Source organism: Anomaloglossus baeobatrachus, chromosome 8 (genome assembly GCF_048569485.1).
Source record: "Anomaloglossus baeobatrachus isolate aAnoBae1 chromosome 8, aAnoBae1.hap1, whole genome shotgun sequence".
In the NCBI taxonomy this organism is placed as follows: domain Eukaryota; kingdom Metazoa; phylum Chordata; class Amphibia; order Anura; family Aromobatidae; genus Anomaloglossus; species Anomaloglossus baeobatrachus.
This window is the reverse complement of record NC_134360.1, coordinates 6,667,026-6,679,744: the sequence shown is the minus strand read 5'-3', so window position 1 is coordinate 6,679,744 and position 12,719 is coordinate 6,667,026. Positions and strand designations below refer to the sequence as shown.

The following is a 12,719-nucleotide window of genomic DNA, read 5'->3' as shown; positions in this document are numbered from 1 at the left end:
CCCTCTATCTATCTATCTATCTATCTATTATCTATCCCTCTATCTATCTATCTATTATCTATCCCTCTATCTATCTATCTCTCCCTCTATCTATCTATCTATCTATCTATATATCTATATATTATCTATCTATCTATCCCTCTATCTATTATCTATCTATCCCTCTATTATCTATCTATCTATCTATCTATCTATCTATCTATATATCTATTATCTATCCCTCTATCTATCTATTATCTATCTATCTATTATCTATCTATCCCTCTATCTATCTATCTATCTATTATCTATCCCTCTATCTATCTATTATCTATCTATCTATCTATTATCTATCTATCCCTCTATCTATCTATCTATTATCTATCTATTATCTATCTATCTATCCCTCTATTATCTATCTATCTATTATCTATCTATTATCTATCTATCTATCTATTATCTATCCCTCTATCTATCTATCTATTATCTATCTATCTATTATATATCTATTATCTATCTATTATCTATCTCTCTATTATCTATCTATCTATTATCTATCCCTCTATCTATCTATTATCTATCTATTATCTATCTATTATCTATCTATCTATCCCTCTATTATCTATCTATCTATTATCTATCCCTCTATCTATCTATCTATTATCTATCTATCTATCTATTATCTATCTATTATCTATCTATCTATCCCTCTATTATCTATCCCTCTATTATCTATCTATCTATCCCTCTATTATCTATCTATCCCTCTATCTATCCCTCTATTATCTATCTATTATCTATCACTCTATCTATCTATCTATTATCTATCTACCGTATTATCCATCTATCTATCAAATCAAATCAAATAAGCTTTATTGGCAGGACCAAATACAAATTAGTTTTGCCAAAGCAAGTGTACATTAGGGGCTGGGGCTGTGGGGATGGTGGGTGGGGACTGTAGGAAGGATGGATGGGGCACATCCAGGGTGGGGATTGGGGGGGCACTTCTAGGGTGGGGGCTATGGAAGTCCATTGCTTATGATGGGGCATATCCAGGGTGGGGACTGTAGGAAGGATGGATGGGGCATATCCAGGGTGGGGATTGGGGGGGCACTTCTAGGGTGGGGGCTATGGAAGTCCATGGCTTATGATGGGGCATATCCAGGGTGGGGACTCTGGGGGCACTTCTAGGGTGGGGGCTATGGAAGTCCATGGCTTATGATGGGGCACATCCAGGGTGGGGATTGGGGGGGGCACTTCTAGGATGGGGGCTATGGAAGTCCATTGCTTATGATGGGGCATATCCAGGGTGGGGACTGTAGGAAGGATGGATGGGGCACATCCAGGGTGGGGACTGTGGGGGCACTTCTAGGATGGGGGCTATGGAAGTCCATGGCTTATGATGGGGCATATCCAGGGTGGGGACTGTAGTAACGGTGGTTGGGGCATATCCAGGGTGGGGATTGGAGGGCCACATCTGGGATGGGGGGCTATGGAAGTCCATGACTTATCATAGTTCTCTTTCTCGGAGTCTATGACATTCGCTCACATACCGCGCTGCTATCTCCACTGCGCTCTCTTCTTCCCCCAGCAGGATATATATTTTCTCTTCCTCCTTCATGGAGCTGAAATCCGGGAAGAGATGGGAGAGTCTCCTGAAGTGAGTGTCCCTCACTGCTGAGTACTTGGTGCAGTGTAGCAGGAAGTGGGTTTCATCCTCCAGGGCCTCCAGGTCACAGTGTTGGCACAGTCTGTCCTCCCTGGGCTTGTAGCTCTGCTTGTGTCGGCCGGATTCGATGGCTAGACTGTGGGCACTGAGTCTATATCGGCTCAGGGTCCTGCGGTCTCTGGGGTCCGGGAGTTTCTCCAGATATGGAGCCAGTCTGTAGTCTCTCTGTAGTCTCTGGTACGTGGTCAGTTTCTGTGAGGTGTTGATGTCGGTCCTCCAGTCACTGACAGACCTCTCCTGGCCCTCGTCTACCATCTTCCTGATTCTGGTTCTTGTCAGGCTGCTGTGATTGGTTATTTTGTCCAGTTGGGTTTGGGAGAGCTGTGCCAGGGGTCCTGGTTCATCTGGCCCACGTATATGTATCAGAGCTTTGTGGTGATGGGAGCTTGGATTGCTACTCTGTAGGTGAGCCTGAAATGATAGTGACCTCTTCAGAGCTGCTAGGTGTAGAGGGAATCTGCCCAGCTCAGCTCGACAGGCGCTGTTGGAGGTGATTCGATGGACCTGGAGAAGGTGCTTACAGAATTCCAGGTGGAATATTTCTGTTGGGCTGGAATCCCACCTTGACCAATCTGGGTAAGTGTGAGGGCCCCAGACTTCGCTGCCATACAGGAGGATTGGGGCAATGATGGAATCGAAGATTTTTAGCCAGACCCTCACTGGTGGCTTCAGATGATACAATTTCCTTCGGATGGCATAAAAGGTTTTGCAGGCCTTGTTTTTCAGGGTCTCTATGGCTTGTTTGAAGCTCCCTGACTGGTGAATTTCCAGGCCCAAGTAGGTGTATTTGTCTGTTCCTGTTAGAGTGCAGCCGTTTGCGACAAATGAAGGATGCTGGTCAAATCTTCTTTTTCTCTTCTGGAACACCATGATGTTGGTTTTCTATTATCTATCCCTCTATCTATCCCTCTATTATCTATCTATGTACCTATCTATCTATCTATCTATCTATCTATCTATCTATCTATCTATCTATCTATCTATCTATCTATCGATATATGTCAAAATCCATTTCTACCATGCATAAATTAACAAACTGTCACATCTAAGTAAGAATTTACTCTTTTTCCTCAAAGCTAAACAAAATGACAAAGGCATACTTGTTGTTCATATACAGACACTATGGGCATTTTTTAGAGTGAATACATCATTGAAAATGACCTGATTTATTGTAACCCTGTGTATTTTTATGTGGCTAAAATAAGATTTCATAAAAATAAAAAAATCACTTTTTCTGGTTTTGGTTAAATAAAAACAAGATTCATCAAAGGTTGCATTAAATCTCACTTTGAGTTAGAAGTCCTCAGGATTTGCTGAATAATTGATGTAAGTTTGTGACAATTTGTGAGCTTGTTTTTGTTTCTTTTTTGTTAGGCTGTTGCTTTATCGCAGGCTTCTAGACTGTCTGCTCCACCTGTATTAATTGCAATATGGAAAAGGATTGATTAGATATTCTTCTTACAGTGTGGATCGTCACATAACAAAATCACAAAAAAGTAAAATGAACAAAGCTTCCTAATGAAATCCTAATGTAAAATACATGGCATTCTTTATTAATGCTTTCACACGTGATTTGCCTCATTTTGCGTCCCTCTTGCAGTTCGTGTGTGTGGAGAGCTTGGTCACGGCAGTGGTGGACATGTATCCAAAGACTTTCCGAAGAGGATACCGCAGAGAACTATTAATCTTAGCCCTTTCCATTGTGTCCTTTCTTATCGGGCTCATCATGTTGACTGAGGTGAGATACTCTGCTGATAGCGGCAGTTACTAGAGACGAGACGATCTGGCGAGATCCAAATCCAGCAAATCGCGCAAATTTATTGGGGAAAATTGATTTGCATAAAAGTTATTATCTGCAAGTAGAATATTATTATGATGTGGGGTCTTTTAAGAAAGATTCCAGATGATGATAAAGGCTAGATATAAAACAATAAAACCAATGCTCCTCCGCGCTCCCCTGTCTTTACCATCGTCCGCTGTTCATCTCCGGATATGTTACTGACGACGCTTTACCTCTGCGGTTTCTCTTCTAGGGGGGGATGTACGTCTTTCAGCTGTTTGACTCGTACGCTGCCAGTGGGATGTGTCTGCTGTTCGTCGCAGTGTTTGAATGTATCTGCATAGGGTGGATCTATGGTAAGTTCTGTCCTTTAGTGTTAATTTCTAAGGAAATATATATTATAAGGATATAATCTAATATGTGATGAAATGAAGCTTCAGGGAAACACGACAGACTGACAAATGTATAATACCGGACGTTTTATGTTGCGTAGAGGAACTTTTGGCGCCCCCCTCATGCTTCGGGTCTGAGGGGCAGCGGCAATCTCTGCATCCCCTCCAATTAAACCCCTAATATAATAGTACTGTGACTTTAAGAGGTGCTGGGGGTGTAATGGCAGCTGAGCTCTGGAGCCAAGGAGGCCCAAAAAGTGCATGTGACCTCTATGAAAAGACCAATTCTATCAAAGCCTGTCCTGGCCGGGCTCCATCTGCTGCCACTGTGCAGTGTAAATCAGCAGAACCGAGTCCAGGACACAAGTCTCAGCCACAAAGGATCCGTTTTTTGTCTCTTCTTAGGCGGCTTTCACACTACATTTTTTGAATATGCGTCATGAACGTTTTTTTGCTGTAAAAGCGGATCCTGCTTTTACAGCAAAAAAATGCATGCAAACGCATGTGTTATTTTGCAGGATCCTATCACTTTAAGTTTATGGGCGGGCATTGGAGTCATGTGATCGGGCGTCAATGAAACTGAATGTGATAGACTGGGAACCGGCTTCTGACAGCTGCGAAGGCTCGTAACGAAGGTAAACATCGGGTAACTTGCTTGGATACCCGATATTTACCTTGGTTACGAGCATCCGCAGCTGCTAGGAGCCGGGCTCCCTGCACACGTAACCAACGTAAACATCGAGTAACTAAGAGAACCGCTTTGCTTGGTAACCCGATATTTACCTTGGTTACGAGTGTCTGCAGTTCTCAGGCGGGGGAGAGAGAGAGGAGAGGGAGGGAGAGGCAGAGAGGGAGGGGGAGAGAAACAGAGAGGGAGGGGGAGAGAGGGAGGGGAAGACAGAGAGGGAGGTGGAGAGAGGGAGGGGGATAGATAGGGAGGGGAGAGGGAGGGGGTGAGAGACAGAGAGGGAGGTGGAGAGAGGGAGGGGGATAGATAGGGAGGGGAGAGGGAGGGGGTGAGAGACAGAGAGGGAGGGGGAGAGAGACAGAGAGGGAGGTGGAGAGAGGGAGGGGGATAGATAGGGAGGGGGGATAGAGGGAGGGGGAGACAGACAGAGAGGCAGGGGGAAAGAACGCGAGGCTGGTTTCTGGGCATGCTCAGTAGAGCAAGCAGGATCCTGTCTATCAGCATGCCAGCGTTCACATACGTTTGCGTGCTGTTTAGTCAGGATCCAGCAATTTGAAGTATTTGGACGCAGCTCAAAAACACTACAAGTAGCGTTTTTGAAAAATGTTAAAAAACTGCAACTCGCTGGATCCTCACTATAACGCACGCAAACGCATGTGACGCATGTTGACGCGAGTCCATTGCAAATGCATAGAAATGAAAACGCATTTGCACTGGATCCGTTTTTGCATTAAAAAACGTTCAGGACTCATGTTAAAAAAACGTAGTGTGAAAGCCGACTTACAGACTTAATTATATTTACATCTCTACTGTACATCTCCAACTAAGGAAGACGGTGACCTCTTGTGGTCGGTGGTTCGTACTGCAGGCGGCCATGTTCTCAATGTTCAAGCAGTACACCGCCATATACTGTACAATGGTATGGAAGCAACAGCAGCTGCAAAATGATTGTTATTTTAGATGGTCGGCATATTTCTCATCACTTCACAATGTGTCATCCATGTTTTTCCAGCATAGCTAATGAAATGCATACATTACACAGCTTCTAATATACTTTCACTGTTAAACACGTACAGCACATGGACGGCACAAGCATTATACACGGATGTCCTCCGTGTGCTGTGCGTGTTCTTCACAGACCCATAGACTTGTATTGGACTTGTCATCAGTGATACTGGAAAAACACGGACATATGAGCAGCACCATAGGTTATACTGGACACGTGTGATATCTGTGAGAAAACTCATACCACGGGTGGTGGAAACATGGACACGTGACGGAGGCCTTAAAGGGTGAGACTGAACTCTGAGTCTGAAGTTCACATAAAAACACAGGAAGGAATTTATTAAAACTAGTGTTACTTACAATAGTGTGCAAGAGTAAGGGGTACTTTGCATGCCGCAACATCACTAGCCGATGCTAGCAATGCCGAGCGCGATAGCACCCGCCCCCGTCGCACATGCGATATATTGTGATTGCTGCCGTAGCGAACATTATCGCTACTTCAGCTTCACACGCACTTACCTGCTCTGTGACGTCGCTCTGGCCGGTGACCCGCCTCCTTCCTAAGGCGGCGTGTCGTGCGGCGTCACAACGACATCACACGGCAGCCGTCCAATAGAAGCGGAGGGGCGGAGATGAGCGGGACGTAAACATCCCGCCCACCTCCTTCTTTCCGCATTGCAGGCGGGACGCAGGTAAGGCGATGTTCCTCGCTCCTGCGGCTTCATACACAGCGATGTGTGCTGCCGCAGGAACGAGGAACAACATCGTATCTCCTATTGGTGAGACATTATGGAAATGACCAACACTACACAGATCACCGATTTACGGCGCTTTTGCGATCGTTTATTGGCGCATCTAGGCTTTACACGTTGCGACGTCATTACCGACGCCGGATGTGCGGCACTTTCGATTTGACCCCGAAGATATCACAGTAGCGATGTCGCAGCGTGCAAAGTACCCCTAAGAGGCACCAAATTTACAAAGATGCACAAGCACATTCAAGGGGTTTTCCACTACTCGGACAGCTCCTTCTCGATCACCATGTTTACCCCATTAAATAACAACACTTACACTCACCTTCGGTGGCAGCATCGATCCAGCAGCACTCACTCTCCCGGGGATCAGGTGACATTGTTACATCACGCAAGCCATGTCACGTCAAGTCACATTCACTACTGGCTTCTCTATGTGGCAGCTGACCCTCAGGACAGGAAACAGACTCAGGTACAGACACAGCTGCAGGCGGGTACAGCCGGGATGGCTGAGGCAGACATCAAGGTGGATATGAACAGGTATGGTGGGCACAGCAGGATCAGATAAGTATGGGAAGGCGGACTCAGGAATAGATAATTGATAGGAGCACAGGACTTGACAACTAATTGGCAGACAGAAGAATAACTAAGGGCGTTGCGCAGGCACCTCCCCTATTGGGAGGGTGCCTTAAATACCTAGTGCCTCTCAGCTATGTGCCAAGACGCACTTCTGGGAAATGGTGCGCCGGCCCTCTATGTGGAGGGCAGGTGTGTGCGCGCGTGTACTAAGCACACTCCCGCAGGACTTGGCTGTGTGCACCGGCCCCGGGTGGAGAAGGAAGCAGGAGCACATGTGGACACTCCTGGAAGTGGGGGAGAGGACACAACCCGGGCGTGGCATTCAGTAAGTTGGTGTTCGTGCTGGAAAGAGACAGGGAAGTGCAGGGATTGCAGCGATACACCCATTGCTGCCAATCTTGACATTTTTAATTTTCTCAATTACAGCTGAGCTCCGATTTCTTCTGGAAACTTTCCACTTTTTTCTAAGGCCGTGTTGATAACCGGAGGACCATGTTTTGCTTTAATATTTCTATTTGTGTTTGTAGGAAGCAATCGGTTTTATGACAATATTGAAGACATGATAGGCCACCGTCCGTTTGTCTTAATTAAATGGTGTTGGATGTTTTTCACCCCTGGAATTTGCGCTGTAAGTTTATCACCATAGTTTGTTTTCATAATAACTACTGTTCCAGCTTAATCTTTGTAGGAAAATATTTAATATAACATGAAACCTATTGATTTAAATCATTTTTTTAAAAGGAAGGAAGAACATGCCCCACCATAGCTCAGAGCAGATTTCACATTGTGTGAGACATATAGTGACAGAGAACCTTGATCTCCTGGTCTAACCTCCTGCATGATTAGAAAGCATGCACATAAAGTCTTTTTTTATTCCTTTTTACATGTTACGTTTGTTATAGTTCAAGGTCTGGAAAGGGTCTATTCAATTGGCAGAGAGAAACTTCTCTACGAATCAAATTTCCTGGTAAAATCAAAGCAATTTAGCAAATTTGAGTTTTTTGCCGAACCGCTGTTAATGTCTCTGCTTCTGACTAGCAAGTACATTGGAAAACCATATTCAAATGCTAATAGTTCAAGGATGCTTCATTCGACCATCTTTACACCCAGTGTAAAGGCCGCTTTACACGCTGCGATATCGGTACCGATATCGCTAGCGTGGGTACCCGCCCCCATCTGTTGTGCGACACGGGCAAATCGCTGCTCGTGCCGCACAACATCGCCCGGACCTGTCACACATACTTACCTGCCCGACGACGTCGCTGTGACCGGTGAACCGCCTCCTTTCTAAGGGGGCGGTTCGTTCAGCGTCACAGCGACGTCACAGCTGTGTCACTGAACCGCCGCCCAATAGAAGCGGAGGGGCGGAGATGAGCGGGACGTAACATCCCGCCCACCTCCTTCCTTCCGCATAGCGGCCGGGAGGCAGGTAAGGAGAGGTTCCTCGTTCCTGCGGTGTCACACGGAGCGATGTGTGCTGCCGCAGGAATGAGGAACAACTTCGTTACTGCTGCAGCAATGATATTTGAGAATGGACCCCCATGTCACCGATGAGCGATTTTGCACGTTTCTGCGACGATGCAAAATCGCTCATAGGTGTCACACGCAACAGCATCGCTAATGCGGCCGGATGTGCGTCACCAATTCCGTGACCCCCAACGACTTCGCATTAGTGATGTTGTAGCGTGTAAAGCCCCCTTTATGCTAGTACTATAAATCTCCAGACTAATTAAACCATAAATATGGCCAAAAACAAGAATTGCCGGACTACATTCGTCCATCAGTCCATCGAGCTGTGATCTTCAACTGTATTGTATTAGCATCGACTTTATATAGTTTTTGCCCTCCACATGTTAGGTTATAGGGGGAACTTGAGGAACTTGTGTCTCCTTTCAACCTAAAAAAAAATGTAGATCTGGTCCAAAGATTGTGGTGTGAACAGCGCCTTAGAATATTTGACCTATACATATAAATATCTCAGCGCGTTGCTGTAAATGACATACTGTATTGTAATCGAAGATGATCCATAAACCCCCCCATGACGTGATTTTGTAATATGTTTACTTTCCACTTTTATTACAGAGCATCTTTATATTTTTCCTGGTGAAGTACAAGCCTCTAAAGTATAATAATGTATACACCTACCCAGCGTGGGGCTATGGCATAGGGTGGATGATGGCGCTGTCATCGATGGTCTGCATCCCGTTGTGGATAATAGTCAAGGTGTGGAAGACCGAAGGGACCATCTCCGAGGTGAATGTCCATAACAAAAATACTCATTGCCTGGATAATTTCTTATGCAGTTAATATTACTTTTCTGTAGGATGCTTTCAGTAATACAAGGTAAACGATAACCTGCAAATTTATTGTCCCCACACATTAAGGAAGGTTTGTTGGGTCTCCTTGTTTTTGTTAAAATAATGTTGATTACATGATTTTAGTAAAGTGAAAACTCTCAGTGAGTGAAAGGAGGAATTGCTGTGAAGTCTTCTAAAGCAGAACTTCTGATAGTTGTGCCTCGCTGACTCATTGGCTATTGAGGCAAAATTACCGGCCAAAAGCCAAATAAGGGGACACCTGTAAAGACTCCTAAACTATTATACTGACCATCTTATGCAGGACTGCTTGAAAACTCTTTAAACCAATCAGATGGCTGCATATTAAACCAGTAAGACCCTGTGTGATTGGCTCGATAGTATTATTATACCACATGGTGGCTCAATAAAAAAGAAAAAGGACCCACCACAAATAACACCTCATCCTTTACCCTTTTCTCATAGAGAAGTGTTGAAAGTCAGTGGTCTCCAGAAATAGAGACCAGAGCCTAACTTATGAATAAAAGTTCACTGCCCATAACTCTGATGTCTCCACATGATCAAATCATTGATACACAGTAGAAGGGTGGAGGTCAGGCCGAGAAGAAGAGAAACAAGATGTGATCAGAAACAAACAAAATGAAGAGTAGCATCAGTGAATGAGAAGTCAAGTACAGAGAAACCTGACTGGAGAGTGAAGCCATTAAGCAAGTGGTCAAGTGTGCAAGGGACAGAATGAAGAGTAGAGCCAAGGAACGAGAAGCCAAGCACAGAGGACCATGACTGGGGAGTAAGGGCATTGAGCAAGAGGCCAAGTGTGCAAGGCCATGAATGATGAGTAAAGTCAGGAATGAGAAGTTGAGCACAGAGGACCATGACCATAAAGTTAAGGCATTGAGCAAGAGGCCAAGTGTGTAAGGACCAGAATGAAGAGTAGAGCCAAGGAACGAGAAGCCGAACACAGAGGACCATGATAGAAGAGTGATAGCATTAAGCAAGAGGCAAAATGCGCAAGGGCCAAAATGAAGAGTAGAGTCAGGAATCAGGAGCCAAGCACAGAAGACCATGACCAGAGAGTAAAGACATTGAGTAAGAGGCCAAGTGTACAAGGGTCAGAATGAAGAGTAGAGTCAGGAATCAGAAGCCGAGCACAAAGAACCTTTACCATAAAGTGAAGACATTGAGCAAGAGGCCAAGTGTGCAAGGGCCACAATGGAGAGTAGAGTCAGGAACAAGAAGCGGAGCAGAGAGGACCATGAATGTAGAGTGAAGGCATTGAGCAAGAGGTCAAGTGTGCAAGGGCCAGAATGAACAGTAGAGTCAAGAATCAGAAGCCGAACATAGAGAACCATGCCCATAAAGTCAAGGCATTGAGCAAGAGACCAAGTGTGCAAGGGCGAGAATGGAGAGTAGAGTCAGGAACAAGAAGCGGAGCAGAGAGGACCATGAATGGAGAGTGAAGGCATTGAGCAAGAGGCCAAGTGTGCAAGGGCGAGAATGGAGAGTAGAGTCAGGAACAAGAAGCGGAGCAGAGAGGACCATGAATGGAGAGTGAAGGCATTGAGCAAGAGGCCAAGTGTGCAAGGGCGAGAATGGAGAGTAGAGTCAGGAACAAGAAGCGGAGCAGAGAGGACCATGAATGGAGAGTGAAGGCATTGAGCAAGAGGCCAAGTGTGCAAGGGCCAGAATGAAGAGTAGAGTCAGGAATGAGATGCCAAGTCCAGAGGACCATGACTGGAGAATGAAGGCTGGGAGAGGAGCATCTGGTGGTGATAGGTGTGGTACACTGCGTTGTGACAGGTCGCTATGTAAATACTTTTGCAGTAAGCTCCCTTATCTATGAACTTGTAAAGAGGGAGCAGATGTGGACCTGTCGTGCCTCATATTTTTATGAAACCTTATACAATTTGCTTTGTATGACTTTCTTGCCTCTAACCCATTTTTCTTATTTGCAGAGATTTAAATCTTTGATCTTACCCAGCCCAGACTTAAAAATGAGAGGGAAACTTGGCTCTGCGGCCTGCACAAATGCCGTAAATGACTGTGACGCCCAGCTTAAAGGTGACGGGACCATATCGGCCATTACAGAAAAAGAAACGCACTTCTAAGGATTATTTTATTTGACACTTGTTTTGTAAAATAAGAATATTGAAAAGAATATTATTTCACGGAATTTATAGCGGCTCACCCATTTCGCACAAATTTTAACGTGTTTAATTTTTAAGTGCGCACTGTATAATGTTTAAGGTGATTTTTTTTAATGATATTCTATAAGTGACTGATCATAAACAGTATTGTACGGTTTTTTAGTGCCAAGTTTATGTAATGTTGTGATAATGGTCCATGTTTTATAGCGCTCTAGACACATGTATAGCGTGTTGTATAGCGTGTTGTACACTTTTTATACCTGGATTTTATGAAGCATGGTGTTTCTATAGGGTATTCTTCTAATCTAATGTACACAGGTATGAGCATTGCAGCTGGTAATGTACGTCTATGAACAAGCTTGTTATTATGTATTTCTGGTTTTTTTTTTTTTATATAACGGCCAATAGATTTACCTGTTTTTTCTTTTAGCCAAAGGGAAAAGACACTTAATTGCTAATACTCGGTGAATTCTCGTATTGTACGTTTCTTTGTGACTAAACAGTTTTTTTGCCATTTTGTATGTTATTACTTGTTTATACTAAAGAAAATACGTGTATTTAATGAAAATGATAATTGATTAAATTTTCCTTCTGCGTCTCGTGGAATTGTCCACATCGGCCTTTAAGTAAGTTTGGAATTGGGAGAATTTAATGAGGTTTCTCTGTTGTAAATCGTCATTAATCGCAGGAAAGCACCAGACATGATGTGATCTCCTAGTTATGTGGTTCCTACTATACACAGCTCATTTCCAAGACCTCTATGTGCACCGTCCTCACTACATAATGGCTAATGGGCCTATGGTGAATAGCGCCTGGCACTGCACTACCACAATAATATCGGGGTGCGAACCCTGACATGGTGGGTCAGTATATAGGAAGCATATGCAATGGTCCAAATGGAAAGAAAAATGTTACCCTTCCTCCAAAATATCCACTGTCATTATGACAACTTTTAACAATTATTACTTTGGTGTTGCTTATTAAAATTTGATGAATAAAATTATATACCCAAAAGTGCAACTGATGAAGTCCCTAATGCTCGGTTTTTCCAATATTTCTAACAGAGAACACTATTTCTCAATTCTCCTGTATATAGGAGCATGGCTGCAGCACACATCACCTTATTTGTGCCAGGGGCTTCATCAGGAGTACAGGGGCTAATGATCATGTAACCCTGATGGAGCTGGATTAGTGGCGAAACATGCTGGTAGGGAACTTTTGTGTTAGGTTTTAACCATTGTGTAAGTAGCGTCTGGTGAGTGCCCGAAACACGACATTAACATAAATATTGCAGCAATAAGAGTTGAGAAATAGCGCTATTAATTAGATAGAATATGTAAAATTCACACATCA

At 44.2% G+C, this 12,719-nt stretch overlaps 1 protein-coding gene across 2 annotated transcripts in view; it reads left to right on the top strand.

Annotated features, from left to right (window-relative positions):
* SLC6A11 (solute carrier family 6 member 11) overlaps positions 1 to 11,972 on the top strand; it is a 216,876-nt gene extending 204,904 nt beyond the window's left edge. For both annotated transcript variants that reach the window (XM_075321267.1, XM_075321268.1), the window contains exons 11-15: positions 3,309 to 3,446; positions 3,742 to 3,844; positions 7,432 to 7,532; positions 8,987 to 9,157; positions 11,175 to 11,972. In XM_075321267.1, coding sequence (XP_075177382.1) covers positions 3,309 to 3,446; positions 3,742 to 3,844; positions 7,432 to 7,532; positions 8,987 to 9,157; positions 11,175 to 11,327 — 666 coding nt within the window. In that variant the 3' untranslated portion in view covers positions 11,328 to 11,972. The remainder of the gene's footprint in view (positions 1 to 3,308; positions 3,447 to 3,741; positions 3,845 to 7,431; positions 7,533 to 8,986; positions 9,158 to 11,174) is intronic.
* The last annotated feature ends 747 nt before the right edge of the window (positions 11,973 to 12,719 follow it).